The 13,932-nt window shown below is 59.5% G+C and overlaps 1 protein-coding gene across 4 annotated transcripts; it reads right to left on the reverse strand.

Annotated features, from left to right (window-relative positions):
• Positions 1 to 239: 239 nt before the first annotated feature.
• Positions 240 to 13,241, reverse strand: VEGFA (vascular endothelial growth factor A). Of its 4 annotated transcripts, none has more exons than XM_055571321.1 (8): positions 12,899 to 13,241; positions 10,624 to 10,672; positions 7,254 to 7,450; positions 6,364 to 6,440; positions 5,988 to 6,017; positions 4,026 to 4,097; positions 2,784 to 2,915; positions 240 to 612 (listed from the first exon to the last, which is right to left on the reverse strand). In XM_055571321.1, the coding sequence occupies exons 2-8, from the start codon at positions 10,652 to 10,654 to the stop codon at positions 591 to 593; spliced, it is 561 nt and encodes a 186-aa protein (XP_055427296.1). In that variant the 5' UTR covers positions 10,655 to 10,672; positions 12,899 to 13,241; the 3' UTR covers positions 240 to 590. The 4 variants fall into 4 exon arrangements, with proteins under 4 accessions (XP_055427296.1, XP_055427293.1, XP_055427292.1 ...); XM_055571318.1 differs by lacking the exon at positions 12,899 to 13,241 and adding an exon at positions 11,644 to 12,886 and having other exon boundaries at positions 4,044 to 4,097; XM_055571317.1 differs by lacking the exon at positions 12,899 to 13,241 and adding an exon at positions 11,644 to 12,886.
• Between the last annotated feature and the right edge of the window lie 691 nt (positions 13,242 to 13,932).

Below are 13,932 nucleotides of genomic sequence, written 5' to 3' on the forward strand. Positions count from 1 at the left end.
TAAGAGGGATAAAAAGACGATGCCAGACTCTCTCCTTCCGTCCTCCTCCTTGTCGGGATCTGGGCGGGGACATTCTCCTCCCAACTCAAGTCCACAGCAGTCAAATACATCCAGTGAAGACACCAATAACATTAGCAATGTTAATTTTTAAAAAAGAATATATATATTTTATATATATATAAAATATATATATTTATTTTTATATATATAATATATATATATATATATATAAATGTATGTATGTGGGTGGGTGTGTCTACAGGAATCCCAGAAATAAAACTCTCTAATCTTCCGGGCTCGGTGATTTAGCAGCAAGAGAAATAAAATGGCAATCCAATTCCAAGAGGAACCGTGCTGGGTCACCCGCCCATGAATGCTTCTGCCGGAGCCTCACGCTCCGGACCCAAAGTGCTCTGCGCACAGCCTCCTCTTCCTTCATGTCAGGTTTCTGGATTCAGGATTGTTCTGTCGATGGTGGTGGTGGTGGTGGTGTGGTGGTAGCGGCGGCTATGGGTCGTTCTGTGTCAGTCTTTCCTGGTGAGACGTCTGGTTCCCGAAACCCTGAGGGAGGCTCCTTCCTCCAGCCCGGCTCACCGCCTCGGCTTGTCACATCTGCGGGGACAGGGGAGACAAAGGCTGGGGGTCAGGGCCAGGAGAGGGGCTCTGGTGGGGAGGCTGCAGCCCCCCCCCCCTTCTGCAGCCCGAGGCGGCGGTGGAGAAGAAGAGAAAGCACAGTCCTAGCCTCCAGGAGGCCCTGGCCAAGGGCCCCCTCCACCACCGCCTGAGCAGGAGCTAAGCCCGGGGCTCCCAGGCTGCCCTCTGGACTCTACAGCCCAGCTGCGACAAGACAAAGACAGGATGACATCTCATCACAAGCAACAAATGAACACATCCCCGAGAACAGTCCCTGCTTGACATTTAAGAGCTGACGGGTGAGCAAAGTTGGACCGAGTTAATCAGCAAAGCGTCCCTGCCGGAGATGTTTCAGGGCGGTCCCTATAGGGCTGGTCTGGGGGAGCGCGTGGGGGAGAGTGAAGGATGGGCCTATGCAGGGGCCAAGCAGGCCAGTGGGCTGGGGAAGGGAGGCTCCTGAGGGACGGGGACCCGGCAGGGCTTGGGAACCTAGGGAAGGTGAGGGACACACCTCCCCTCTCTGTCTGTGCCTCTGTGTCAGGCCCCGGGCACCAGACTGCCTTTCCTTTTTAATGGGCTATTTAACTTAGGGTGGGGGAAGCGAAGGGGACTCCTGGAACTCTCCCATCATGCGTCAGGCCTGCCTGGGGCAGCTCACCTTTTACCCTCCCCATGTGAGAAAGGACCAGAGCAGACCTTCCCTTCTGAGAACCTAGAAATGGGGATCTAAGCTTCCAATCTGAGGATGGACATTCCCCCATACAGCCAGATCAGAGGAGGGGTTCGGGTAACTTCACTTGGCCCCCAGGTCACTGTAGACATCCCCCAGTCCATCTCTCCAGAATCATCACCATAGTAACCCTAAGATGGCGAGTCCCTTGTCTTCTCTGAGGCCCCTGGGAGATGCAGAGACCCCCTCATCTAGCCCCGGGGTGAGCCAGAGCCCCCACCCCTCCAGCAGAGTGTGCATTTTGGTCTTCACATACTGCCAAGACAGACAGAACCCACAGCAATGCCCCGCAGCCTGGTCCCAGCCTCCCCTGACACTCACAAGCCACAGGAACACGGGGGATGGGGGAGACAGCCACATTCGAAGGACCTTGTTAATTAATGAGGCATCTGGACTAGCTAGGGGGGGTGGTCAGGGTTGGGGGGTGGCCCTGGCCCTGCCTGGGAATCCCCATAAAAGCCTCTCATCCCAGGGTGAAGCTTACGCTGGCCCAGAGGGCTCCCTGCCTTTGAGCACAGGCCAGACGGTCGAAACGCCATCAAAGGCATCAAAAGACTGCCAGCCACCAGTCATGGGCTCCTGTTCCTGTCCTCACCCCTGAAATCGCTCATGTACTCACTCACCCGCCTGACACTTCCCTGGCCCCCGGTGTGCACAAGGGACAGAGGTACAGACACCCGGGGGGTCACACAGATGAATAAAACCCAGGCGTGAGGGACTCACAATCTAGTGTCAGGAGAATGGGTGTGGTTCCTTCCAGCCACCCATCCTGAGGAAATAACAGGTGGGCTGTTCTGGGTTGCTGCCATGATGACCAGAGTATTGCGGTATCAGTTGTGCCCTGACGGTAATCTCCTCTCTGCCCTAAACCAACAGCCAGGGCCCATGCGTTCCAGGCCCCCAGTCTGAGGATGCACTCAACCCCTGTCCCCATGGAGAGACACTGAGGGGATGAGAAACCCAGCGGTGCAGACCTCAGAGGCGGTGCCAAAGCCCCCCAGCTGTCTGCACTTTGTAGAGGCAGCATGTCCCCCATGCCCGGACGGGCCCTCCCTATTAGTAGCAAAGGCAGTCATCATAACATCAGGACCAACCGCCACCAGGAGCAGGACCACAGGACACAACACTCAGCTTGCGTCCACACCACCACAGGAAGCCACGCAGGCCTGCCCACTCAGGCAACCAGGGCAAGCTCTGAACGGGCCCCGCCAGGCTGGCCAGCGCCTGCCGCCCAGCACAGGGGCCCCCCACGAGCAGAGAAGGCGGCAGTTCACCAGGCAGGCAGCTAGAAGCAGAGCAAGCAGCTGGCAACTCTCAAGTGCGCGCTCGCTCACTCTCTCTCTCTCTCTTTCTCTCTCTCTCTCTCTCCCCATCTCTGAGCAAAGCCCCTCTCTGACTTACTCGCCCTCTGGGAACCAACCTGCAAGTACGTTCGTTTAACTCAAGCTGCCTCGCCTTGCAACGCGAGTCTGTGTTTTTGCAGGAACATTTACACGTCTGCGGATCTTGTACAAACAAATGCTTTCTCCGCTCTGAGCAAGGCCCACAGGGACTGCAAAAGGCAAAAGGAAAGACATCTAAGCTAGAGCGTCAGCAGAGAGAGAGAAAAAATCCGTGCAACACCCCCACCACGCCCGCAGCTGCGCCCCACCCGGCTCGCGGGCCCCCGCGCCCGTCCACGCCCTGGAAGGCTCCGATGCCACAGCGGAAGACAAGAGAGAGCGGCGGAAAAAGAGGCAGCAATAACTAGAAGCCGGCCCGCAGGAAGCGGCGACGTGGCCGGGCAGAGTGCGAGGAGCGGGCTGGGCTATCCCACGGGCACAAGTGCAAGTCTCAGGCCACGGGGCCCAACGGCTACCACCCCTGAGAAAGCACACCTTGACTCTCCGACCTGCTGGGGATGCCCATCGGGGCCAACTTCTCCCTGTGTGAGGGCTCACGCCCCGGCCCCCCCACCAAAGGGCTGAGGCAGGGAGTGATGGCAGGCTAGGCCCAGAGGCAGGGTCCACGGGCCAGGCCACTGGTGGCCAGAGGCCCCACCACCTCAAACCCAGAGGAAGAGGCCACCCTGGGGGAAGGCTTCTGGGAGTGCCATGGGTTGGGCTGGAATACGGGGCTCCCCTCTGGAGGCCCCAAGTCCACAAGGAGGGCCGCAGGGGTGTTTGACCCCACGTCCTTCAGCCAACAACAAGCTGCCTCCTGTCATCTGCGCCCCTTCCTCACACCACATCTGCCCTCCCTACCCTGCCCCCCAGCTTCCAGAGAAGTGCGGAAGCCTAGAGCGGTGGAAACCAGTTGGGTGAGCAGGCGTCCGTGCCTGGCACCCATGCCAACATGGGCCCGCCACCAGTGCCCAGTGGGTGAGGGAAAAGGTGGTGCCCCAGCCAAGCCAGAGACCCCCTCCCTGAATCCTGCAGGCCCACTCTGCCCACCCTCCCGCCTCCAACCCTGGACGGTAATGCCACCACCATGTCTACCCCCTCGGTGCCAATTAGTGGAGTGAGAGTGAGAGAGAGACACTGGGAGGAGGGAGGCTGGGAGCCAGAGAAGGGGACAGGGGAGGGGGGAGGAGGGTGGAGCTCTGGGGTCCTGCAGGTGGGAGTTTGACTGGGGGCCGGGGAGGCTCCGGTGGGGGGAATGAGACGGCAGCGGCACCACGTACGCGCTCCAGGATTTATACCGGGATTTCTTGCGCTTTCTTTTTTGCCCTTTGCCCTTTCCTCGAACTGATTTTCTGGAAAATAAAAAAACAGAGACAGACAGAGAGAAAGCGAGGGGGAAGGGGAGAGGAAAGGAAGCAGTGAGGGGCGCAGGACGCAGGACACGCACCGGGGCACACGGGAGAGCTTGCACACAGGCACACAGGCGGGATGGGGACAGGGTGATGGGCACTTTGAAGGCACTTTAGCCACCCTTGGGGTGCGGGGGCGGGGCAGGGGGGCGGTGGATTCACCCACTTTAGCCACACCTGAGCAAGGCTGTGAGTGGGAACCAGAGGCTGGGCGGAGGACACTGGACCTACAGGCCTCCACACTCGTGGTGTCTCCTGGTCCCAGGCTGGGGTGGCGGACAAAGCTTAGAGAGCCAGCTCTGTGCCCAGCAGCCCTGTATAGGTCTGACCCTGAAGGTCAGGGGCTCTGGAAGGCAGGTCAGGATTTGGGGAGGAAATCAGAGACCTGACTGGATGAGGGGCAAGGGAGGGCGTGTGCAGGCGTGAGTTCCAGGAACCTTCTGCCTTCACATCCAAGTACAACAGCGAGGGGTCCCTCCAAGGGGCCCTGCCTCTGTAAACCCCGGTTGTGGGGGAGCAGCTATCTTGGAGCTGGCACAAAACCAAGGACGGCACATGAAAGGCGCCAGCTAGCCCAGCCATAACCTGGGCCGAGAGGCGGGGCTGGGTGCCCTGGGAGCCCCGGGCAGGCGGCAGGGTGGGGTGGGAGGTAGAGAGGCGTGGGGAGGAGGGGCCTGGGCGGCACTTGGCAGCAGGTCCTCTCCCCAGCCTGTCAAAGCCTGCTACACCATCTCACCAGACTCTCTTCCGGGCCCAGGCGAGCCCCCCACTATCCCTGTGGGCAAGGCAGGGATTTGGGGAACGGGCAGGCGGGGGGTGTGGGGGGGCAGGCTGAAGCCTATCCCCCTCAAGGGAACCAGCACTCTCTACACCTGCCCACAACCCCCCACACACCCCCACCAAGAATACCCCTCAGGAGGACAGCCACAGGGGAGAGTGAGGGGGGAAGGGGTGGAGGAGAGGGAGAAAATACTGGAAGAGGAGGGTCTGCACTCACTCGCACATTCTCTCTGCGCAACTGCTCTCCCCACTCACTGCTCTATAGCCACAGCAATACTGGGAGCTGGGGGCTTAGGGAAGAGGCAAGGGGTCGAGGCCACTGGGGCTTCAGTGTCACCAGAGCGTTGGGGGGCAGACGGGACGGCGGGTGGGAGGAGGGTGGAGGTACTCTCTCTCAGTCTCTTCCCCTGCAGGCTCTCTCCCGTGCCAGCTGCTCACCGTATCCTGAAGGCTCATGGCCCCCAGACCTCTTCCCACCTGCTCTATCCTGACCTGACCCTCCACACTGAGCAACGGGAAGCCTCAGAAGATGGCCAACATTCACCTCTTTCTCCCTGGCCAGGGGAGCTGAGCGGCTCTGGCCTGTCTCACTCCCACAGGAGGGCACGCATCAAGAAAACACCCCGGCTGGCCCCCCGGTCCAACTGCACCACCACCGCAGCCGCTGAAAGAGGCCACTTCCTCTAACGCACAAAAGCTGGCCTCCCTGCCACCCACTCCCTCTCCCTGCCATGGGTGACGGGAGGCTAGAGCAGGCCCAGGAGCCAGCGTCCACGCTGGCCCCACACGCAAATCCCGCCAGGAATGGCCCGGAGACGCATCGTCTCTTCCAAAGGAAGCTCCAGGCACCAGGCCGCATTTTGCCAGTCATTCTAGAGCTGTCATCCTGGGGCTTGCTGCATCCCGCTGCTGCTACCACGAGGCCCGGTGAAACCACCTCTCAGACCCAACTGACCCCCCGTCAGACCCCCACCCCGAGAGAGGAAGCCAAGAGCCCCAAACCAAGACAATTAGTCACGGAGAGGGAGAAGGGCGAAAATCGTGGCCACTTACTTTTCTTGCCTTGCTTTATCTTTCTTTGGTCTGCAGTGGATAGAGAAAGAGAAAAGAACAAAACAGAGAGGCGTTTAGATGGTGATAGTAACAATAAGAGTATTTATGATACATCAGTACAGTTTTAATCTCTTGACATATAACAACTCACTTAATCCTTGTAACAATGCTAGGCAGTACATAATACTATTATTGTGCCCATTTCACAGATGTGGAAACTGAGGCACATTAAAATAAAACCTAAATGCCCACAGTTATACAGCTGGAGGGTGAAAATGGGCTAACATGCTTAACTCTGGAACACGCTTAACTCTGGTCCAGAGCAAGCCCCCTGAAGCTGTTCACTGAATGAATGACTCCAAGACTCCATCCTCACCTGCATTCACATTTGTTATGCTGTAGGAAGCTCATCTCTCCTATGTGCTGGCTTTGGTGAGGTTTGATCCGCATAATCTGAAGGGAAAAGAAGCAGATCACAGAGGTTAGTGACCCAGCCAGCCATACCCAGGTGGGAAACCTCATGGCTCCTGCCACTTAGCACCCAGGGGTTCTACAGAGCAGAAAAGGGTGGTAGAAGTGTGGGGGGGACCAAGGGCTCTATCAGAAAGAGCCTCAGGCCCACCCCAACTCCTCCTACCCTGCTGACCTCAAGGAGCCCCTGCTTCTCTTGAGGGCAGACATGTCTGCAGGGTTGGCCAGGCTGGGAATTCAGGTCCTGGGTTCTTGTCTCTCCCCCTCCCTCCCCTCCTGTTATCCCCTCCAGGCCTCACCCTACCCCCAGGAGCCACCCAAGAGCCACCCACTCCTCCCTGGGGTCTCAGAGTTCCCTCCAGCCCCATCCAGGCTGAGACACGCCCCATCACCAGGCAGCAGAAAAGGACTGGCTTTTTAAACTCCCCACAGACCAGACGCATCCAGCTTCCCAAACAGAGCCCCCAGGGAGGTAGGGCTGTCTTCCTCCAAGAGAGGAAGGGAGGGGCTCCTGTCACAGGTGTCAGCCCTCTCCTGAGCCCAGGGGGCAGAGGTCAAGAAGGAGGAGGAAGTGATCAGGGGTTGTTGGAAACCTGGGCTCAGAAACGCAAGCATCTTTTTCTCCAAAGAGGGTCAGACGCCTGCATCTCCCCTTGACTGACTCCGCGGCAGGAGCTGGGCAAGGCAAGCCTAGCTCCTCCCTTTAAGAGCTGCCAGGAAAGGGCTGGGGAACACCTGTGGCCAAAGCCTGAGGGCCCACCCCCGCCCCCACCCCAGCTCCCTGCCGATGCCCACCTGCATGGTGATGTTGAACTCCTCAGTGGGCACACACTCCAGACTTTCATCGTTACAGCAGCCCCCGCACCGCATCAGGGGCACACAGGACGGCTTGAAAATGAACTCGATCTCATCTGGGTACTCCTGGAAGATGTCCACCAGGGTCTCGATGGGACGGCAGAAGCTGCGCTGGTAGACATCCATGAACTTCACCACTGTGTGGGAAGGGGGTGACACGTGAGCCCAGCAGGTCACAGAAGAGATGGCTGGCCCCTCTCTCCACCCAGCTCTGCAAGGCCTCTCCTTTCTGTGAGAGGTAACCACCATGGGAAAGGCCTTCCAAACATCTAACTTAAGTGTCTCGGGCTGTGGTTGAAGTCCTTCCCTAGCTTTCCACCGCCAACATTGATGAAGACCTGTGTTTATTCTAAAGATTACATGGTGTTGTCAGATCCCAAGGGAGTCACCCTGCCATATCTGGTCCCCTTGCCTCACCATGACAGCCAAGCCGATTCCTAGGTCAACTGTGAGGCCAGAGGGCAGTCTGAGTATGTGTATATCTGCTGGGAGTCTCTAAGCTTCCCGTGAAAGAAGGACAGCCAGCTTGGCAAACCTGTTTGCTCTCCATTTCCCTCCCACCTCCCCGCAGCAGCCACCGCACCATTAGCCAACAGCCACTTAAAGAGCGCTTCTTGTGTGCTCTGGTGCTGTGTACAGGAGTCCGTGATGTTATCCCAGACCATTCTGCCCCCACGGTACTACAAGGTTCTGGTAGGACCCACCCTCCCCCTGGCTTTACAAATGGGGAATTAGAGGCTTAGAGAGGCTGAGTAACTGGCTCCAAGGCCACACTGCCATTAAGTCACACAGTTAAAGTTGGCTCTGAACATCAAAGCCTCCCCAAGCCAATGTCCTGTGAAACAGAAGGGCAGCCTTGGGGGGCACTTTGCCACCTGCCAGACCCCCTCCCCAGATACGGGCTGAGGAGGCAGTGGGCATCGGCCCAGGGGCTGGGTCGCCTGGAATCAGCAGGTGGCTGTGGGCGGGCACACTGCGCTGGCCCTGCCAGCCACCGATAACCCCACCCAGGAGGGCAAACTGCTTGCATCATGGAAAAAACGGTGCTGCCACTGCAGCCACAGAGAGCTTCTAGAAGCTCATCTGGAGGGAGACCAGGGTAAAGACAACTTCCCAGGCGGGCTGTGGAGCCTGGGGTGCACCAGAGCATGAAGGGGTGATTCTGGGCCATAGGGGCGGAGCCCTTGAGAACACATGAAGTCAGGACTCCGAATGGCTGCCTCAAATTGCGGCCTGGCCTGCTGCTCCCTGTCACCCCTCCATCACCACCACGGAGCAATCCTGTCCCTGAAATGAATTTCCCCTATACAGAAGGGAAGAAGCAGCACCCAGCTAGCGAGGAAGCCTGGGCCCTGGCCAGGACTCGGTGTGACCTTGGGCTAGTTCCTCCCTCTCTGGGCATGAGGCTCTGCACATCTGTGTAAGTGGGCTGGGTGGATCGCTATAGACACGGAAACAAGAGGCTGAAGTAGAGGGTTTTGCCTTCCAACTCCAGCCCCAAGAACATGTGCCCTTTTCTCAGCCCAGGAGATACAAGGTTGGAACCCCACCACGGCATCTGAAGTGCATACTCCCAGCTGCCTCCCAGTCAGAGGCCATAGCTAAGTCTCCCCTCACTCCTCTCGCCAGAGGGGTGAAGGAACATGAGCCTGGGGGTGCTGGGGGTATACAGTGGATTAAGGATAATGCGAGGAGCTGAGGGGAAGAAGAGGAGGCTACAAGTGTGAAAACAGGAAAGAGAATAAAAGAGGCTCCTAGACTCGTCTGAGGTTTCTGCTTTCCTCATCCAATGGGCACAGAACTCTCCACTGCTAAAAGGGTTAGGATCAAGCATCATCAGAAAGAGTATAAACCAGAGCAGGGACCTGAAGAAGTCCTTTTCTAAGCCAAGTCTATATTGAAGAAGATGACTAATCAAGAATTCTTGACCTGACACTTCACCCCGGTTGGGAACAGAGGTGGCCAAGACTTTGGGGCCACAAGAACAGGACAGCAGAATGGTCTGGCCTGGGTCACGAGTTGGTAGCTGAGGATAAAAAGATCCAAGCTGGGAATTTCTTGGAAAAGCTCCCTGGGATCCCTGAGGCCCCCCAGGAGGTGGAGGGGAAAACCTCATCGCACCCATCACACCCCAGCCACTGTCTCCAAGGAAAGCTGTCCTGCTTTTTTCTCAGGTGAGGGCACACATACACTCCAACTTCAGGCTCGTGGCTTTCCTTATGTCTTGAAGACAACCTTTTTTCCCCAGTAGACAAAGACCATTTGTCTCGCCTCTCCCAGACCACAGAGAGAGACCACTGGAAGCTGGGGGGTTGGGTGCACCCTGGGCAGGGGCACTGCCAGTGGCACAGCAAGGAAGCCAGGCCCTGGGTCCAGGAAAGGACCCCCTCCCTGCCAGGTGAGGAAGGAGGCAAAACCAGCCAGGCATCACCAGCGGCCTGGGGACTGCAAACACTGGCCCTGGCCACCACCTGGGCCACCTGATTCGGGTCTGGGAAACTCGCCTGGAGGAAGACCCCAGGGCCTTTCCTTCTCAGAGGTGGAGCACAGGAGTAGAGGCTACATTCAGTACTGGGGAGAGCCAGGGCGTCCCTGGAGAAATGGGAGGATCCGTACTCCAAACCACAGTGAACAAAAGGCAGGCAGACTCGGGCTGGGCAGAGGGGCGGGGCTCCGGGGAGCTACAGCCAGCCCTCTGCTGGACCGAGAGGGAAGTTCACAAGCACCCAAACCTGCTCCTCAGGAGGGCATGGGGAAGCTGTCGGCTTTCTCTCTCTACCCCTAGAGGAATGCACACCAGCGGGGAGGGGGTTCCATGAGGCTGCACCCTCTGCATCTCCAGCTCATGCACAGCCAGCAATCGAGACAGCAAGGGCCACAGCCCCCACCACACAGACCCCACAGGTGGGACCTGGCTGGGTTGGAAGGGACATGGACTATTCATCCTCCCCTGGGAGCAGAGGGGAACAAGGGACACTGCCCTTGACATCTGGGATCCTTGGATACTATTTATCTTCCTGGCTGTACTCATGACTCCCTCTCCAAATAAAATTTTACTGGAAAAAGCAGAAGAAAAAGACCATGAGTTCTATTTCTAGCAGCGGTCCGAGTAGGTCAGAGTCCCCCGGAACTGAAGGGTTAACCTCTCGGCACTCACCCTTTTCCTTTCTAGATCCTTTCTAGATCACCAGCCCCAGTCTCCTATGCCCCCACAATCCCCCCCAACAGACCTTCCCACTCATCTGCTGGGGGATCAGGGAACCCCATCCACATGCAGGAGGGGTGGGGGCCGGGGTGGGGGGCCACTTACCTTCGTGGGGTTTCTGCCCTCCTTCTGCCATGGGTGCAGCCTGGGACCACTGAGGACAAAACAAAGAGCGAAGAATGGGCAGGGGCAGGGGCAAGGGTGTGCAGGCCCAGCCAACCCGCCCCTGTTCCCTCCTGGAACCCCTCCCAGCCTGCAGCCTCTGGCTTCTCCCGGGCTTCCGAACCGAGCAGGGCACCTCCAGGGGCTCCCTACAGCACAAAGCACCCCCTCTCCGAGCTGCTCCAATTCTGAAGTCAGGGAAGATAATGAATGACCAGATATTGGGGGTGAGGGGGGCTCAGAACACAGGAAGAAAACACCAGAAAGCAATGCTGTTCAGGTCCCCGCCCCTCCCTGACATTTCCCTTCCCCAGCTCTCACCGGCCCCTTGCTGAGCTAGGACAAGTGAAGTCTCTCAACCCCCCTGACTCCCGGGTCCAAAGCCATGGGCAAGTCTTAAGGTCAAACAGGAGGACAAACGTGGACTGGGGCAGGAAGGAAGGACTGGGGGTGAGAAAAGCAACATGGTGACCTTCCCCTGCTGACATGACAAATACCAGGGTGAGCTGGTGCTGGGGCGGGGGGTGGTGCAGAGGACCACAGGGCGCCAAGCACCCTCCCCCACCCAAACGCTTCTGTTCTCAGGAATACCTAGTAAAGCCACAGGTTGCCTAAAGAGTAAAACCTGGGAGGAAACCCCGGGGGAGGGGAGGGCCCTGTTTTTCCCTATGAACCAGTCTCCCCAGAACCTGAATCTATCTCCAAAGCCCCGAGGCTCGCACTGTCATCTCATTTTCTGGCTTCTTCTCCCTCCCAGACTGAGGGGGTCCCGGAGTCCCTCTCACCTGCTGGGCACCTTCCTCAAAGGCAACCAGGGAAGCCTTTAATGCCTTAGCACTGCCCAGCCCCTAGGGGGCCCCCTACACTCCCTAAGCCTGAGGCTTCTGGTTGCTCCCCACCCCCACTAGATCATTCCTCCCCTCCCCAGAAGCTGTGAAGGTCAACTAGCCCGACCATGCCGACCTGACAGCACCGGACAGGCGAAGGCTTCTCCCAGACCTTCCAGAGAGTCTCCAGTCGTGGCCACCTGCCCACCCCACCTGCCCTTCTTTGGGGCAGATCCAGAGCAGCAGAGCGGCACTCTAGCGCACAGAACTGCATACTCTGCAGACAGAGTCTGTCTGCCTCTCTCCCCACACCCTGCTGCAATACACCCCAGACCCCCAGCCTTGCCTCCAGGGCCAAGGTCAGATAACAGTTTCCAGGATCCCAGATGGACAGCTTGCCACTGCAGCTCCCTCAGGGACACCCATGCCCAGGGGTCTCTGCCTGAGCCCCTTACCCATCTCCATGGCACCCCTGTTACCCTCTGCTAACATTCCTCCTATGCCCTCCACTCCTCCTGGGCCCCAGAGAGCAAAGGGGTCAGAAATTTCATACCCCCTCCAAGGCTGGGGGCACTGGGAGGGGCAGTTCTGGGCGGGGAGGGGCCAGGTGCCCTTCTCTGGGGGCCTCTGAAGGTCACACTGTGGCCAGGCAGCCTCTCCTCCCCTCCCCCCGCCCCCCCCCTTGGAGGCCTGGAGCCAAGGCCTTTGTGCCAGGGTCTGAGGAACTCCTGGTGGCAGCAGGGACCCCAGCCCGTTTCCTTCCTTCTGCCTCTCTCCAAGGGCGCTCTGAGCAGAAAAGGACCCCTCAGGTGGTTTGGGAAAGCAAGCTGGGTGGGCAAGTTTAGAGTTCCCAAAAACCACCTGCTCCTACTCCAACGCCCATTTCACCAGAACAAAGTGTGTTTGCAAGGCTGGCAGGAGCTCCCTCCAAAGGTTCGGGGAGGGCTAGTCCCACACTGCCCATGTCACAGCAAATTTCAAATCATTTTCCCAAAAAGTGCGAAGTGGAATAAGGACACCCTTTAAACCCTCCCTGCGGTCGCCCCCAAAAAGCTAAAGCACAGCTCACTCGGAAGTATGGGGGAGGGGAGGGAAGCAGACTGTCACCGAGTCGGGACTTTAGGTAGAGTCTCGACAAAGCACCGGGATGGGCTCGGGTAGCCCGACTCCTGACAGTCATCTTTCTTTCCTCGGAGTCTGGGGCTGGAGAGAGGTTACGTGGGTCTTCTCAGCAGAGGGGAGTTAAAAATAAAGGGGTAGCGGGGGCTTCTATTCGAGCAGGCGAGGAAACTGGGAAGGGGCGTGAGGAAATGCCTCCTAGGAGGGGTTTAAGGACTGGGGACAGTGGGAAGGCACAGGGGTGGTTCTCCGGGTCCTCGGCATGGGGCTACCTCGAGAGGTCACCTTCCCGCGGAGGGCCGGCGGGGGGAGGGGCGCGGCTCGCCGCCCCGGGTTCCCCGCTCGGGCCGCCGCGGCTCCGGGAACACGCGGCCGGCCAGGCCCGGGCTGATGTAATCGGCTCCGCGCCGCGCGCGCCCGGCCGGGCGGGGGAGGGCGGGCACCGAGCGGGACGCGAGCTGGGACGGGCGGGGGTTGGTGCGGCGCAGGTGGCCCGGCGGAGAGGGGGGGTCCCAAGCAGCAATCCACCCCAAAACTTTTCCCCAACTCGCGGCGAGGGCCGCAGAGATCGAGCGGCAGTGACAGCAAGCCCCATCTCTCGCCTGCCCCCTACCCTCTCCACGCTCTCTGCCCTCCCCCGGTCCAAGGTCCGAGCACCCCCACCCCCGCCCGCCAGGGCTCCAGCTCCCGCCCCAGCTGCCCAGACTTCCAGTTCGTCGGGGACCAGCGGCCGGGAGCAAACTTCAGCCGCCGGCGGCAGCACAAGCCCAGCCCCCTCAGCCGCCTCCTCCGGCTCCCGCCCTCCGCTGGTCGGCCCAGATCGTACGTGCGGTGACTCTGGTGGGTGGGCAGGGCCCGCGTGGGCGGTGAGACTCTATCCCGGTGCCCTCCCACCTAGCGCGCGCCCCCTCCCCCTACACCTACGAAGATAGAGGGGAAGCCGCGAGCCCGGTGCCCAAGGACCCGCGTGGGGCACGGAGTCCCCCACGCGCGCGCTCGCACGCACGTCCCCAGCCCTTACCTTGGCATGGTGAAGGTAGAGCAGCAAGGCAAGGCTCCAATGTACCCAAGAGAGCAGAAAGTTCATGGTTTCGGAGGCCCGGCCGGGGCCGGCGCGGCTCGCGCTCCCTCTCCGGCTCGGGCTGCGGGGCGGCCCGCTCTCCTCGGCGCCCAGGCGGGCTCCTCTTCCTCCCGGAGCCGAGGCCCGGGCCAGGGCCTGGGACGCGTGCGCGGCTGGAGCGCTGTCTGTGCACACAGCCGCCTCACCCGTCCATGAGCCCGGCTTCCGAGAGCCGAGTCGCCACCG

This window comes from Bubalus kerabau, chromosome 3, assembly GCF_029407905.1.
Source record: "Bubalus kerabau isolate K-KA32 ecotype Philippines breed swamp buffalo chromosome 3, PCC_UOA_SB_1v2, whole genome shotgun sequence".
Taxonomy (NCBI): Eukaryota; Metazoa; Chordata; class Mammalia; order Artiodactyla; family Bovidae; genus Bubalus; species Bubalus kerabau.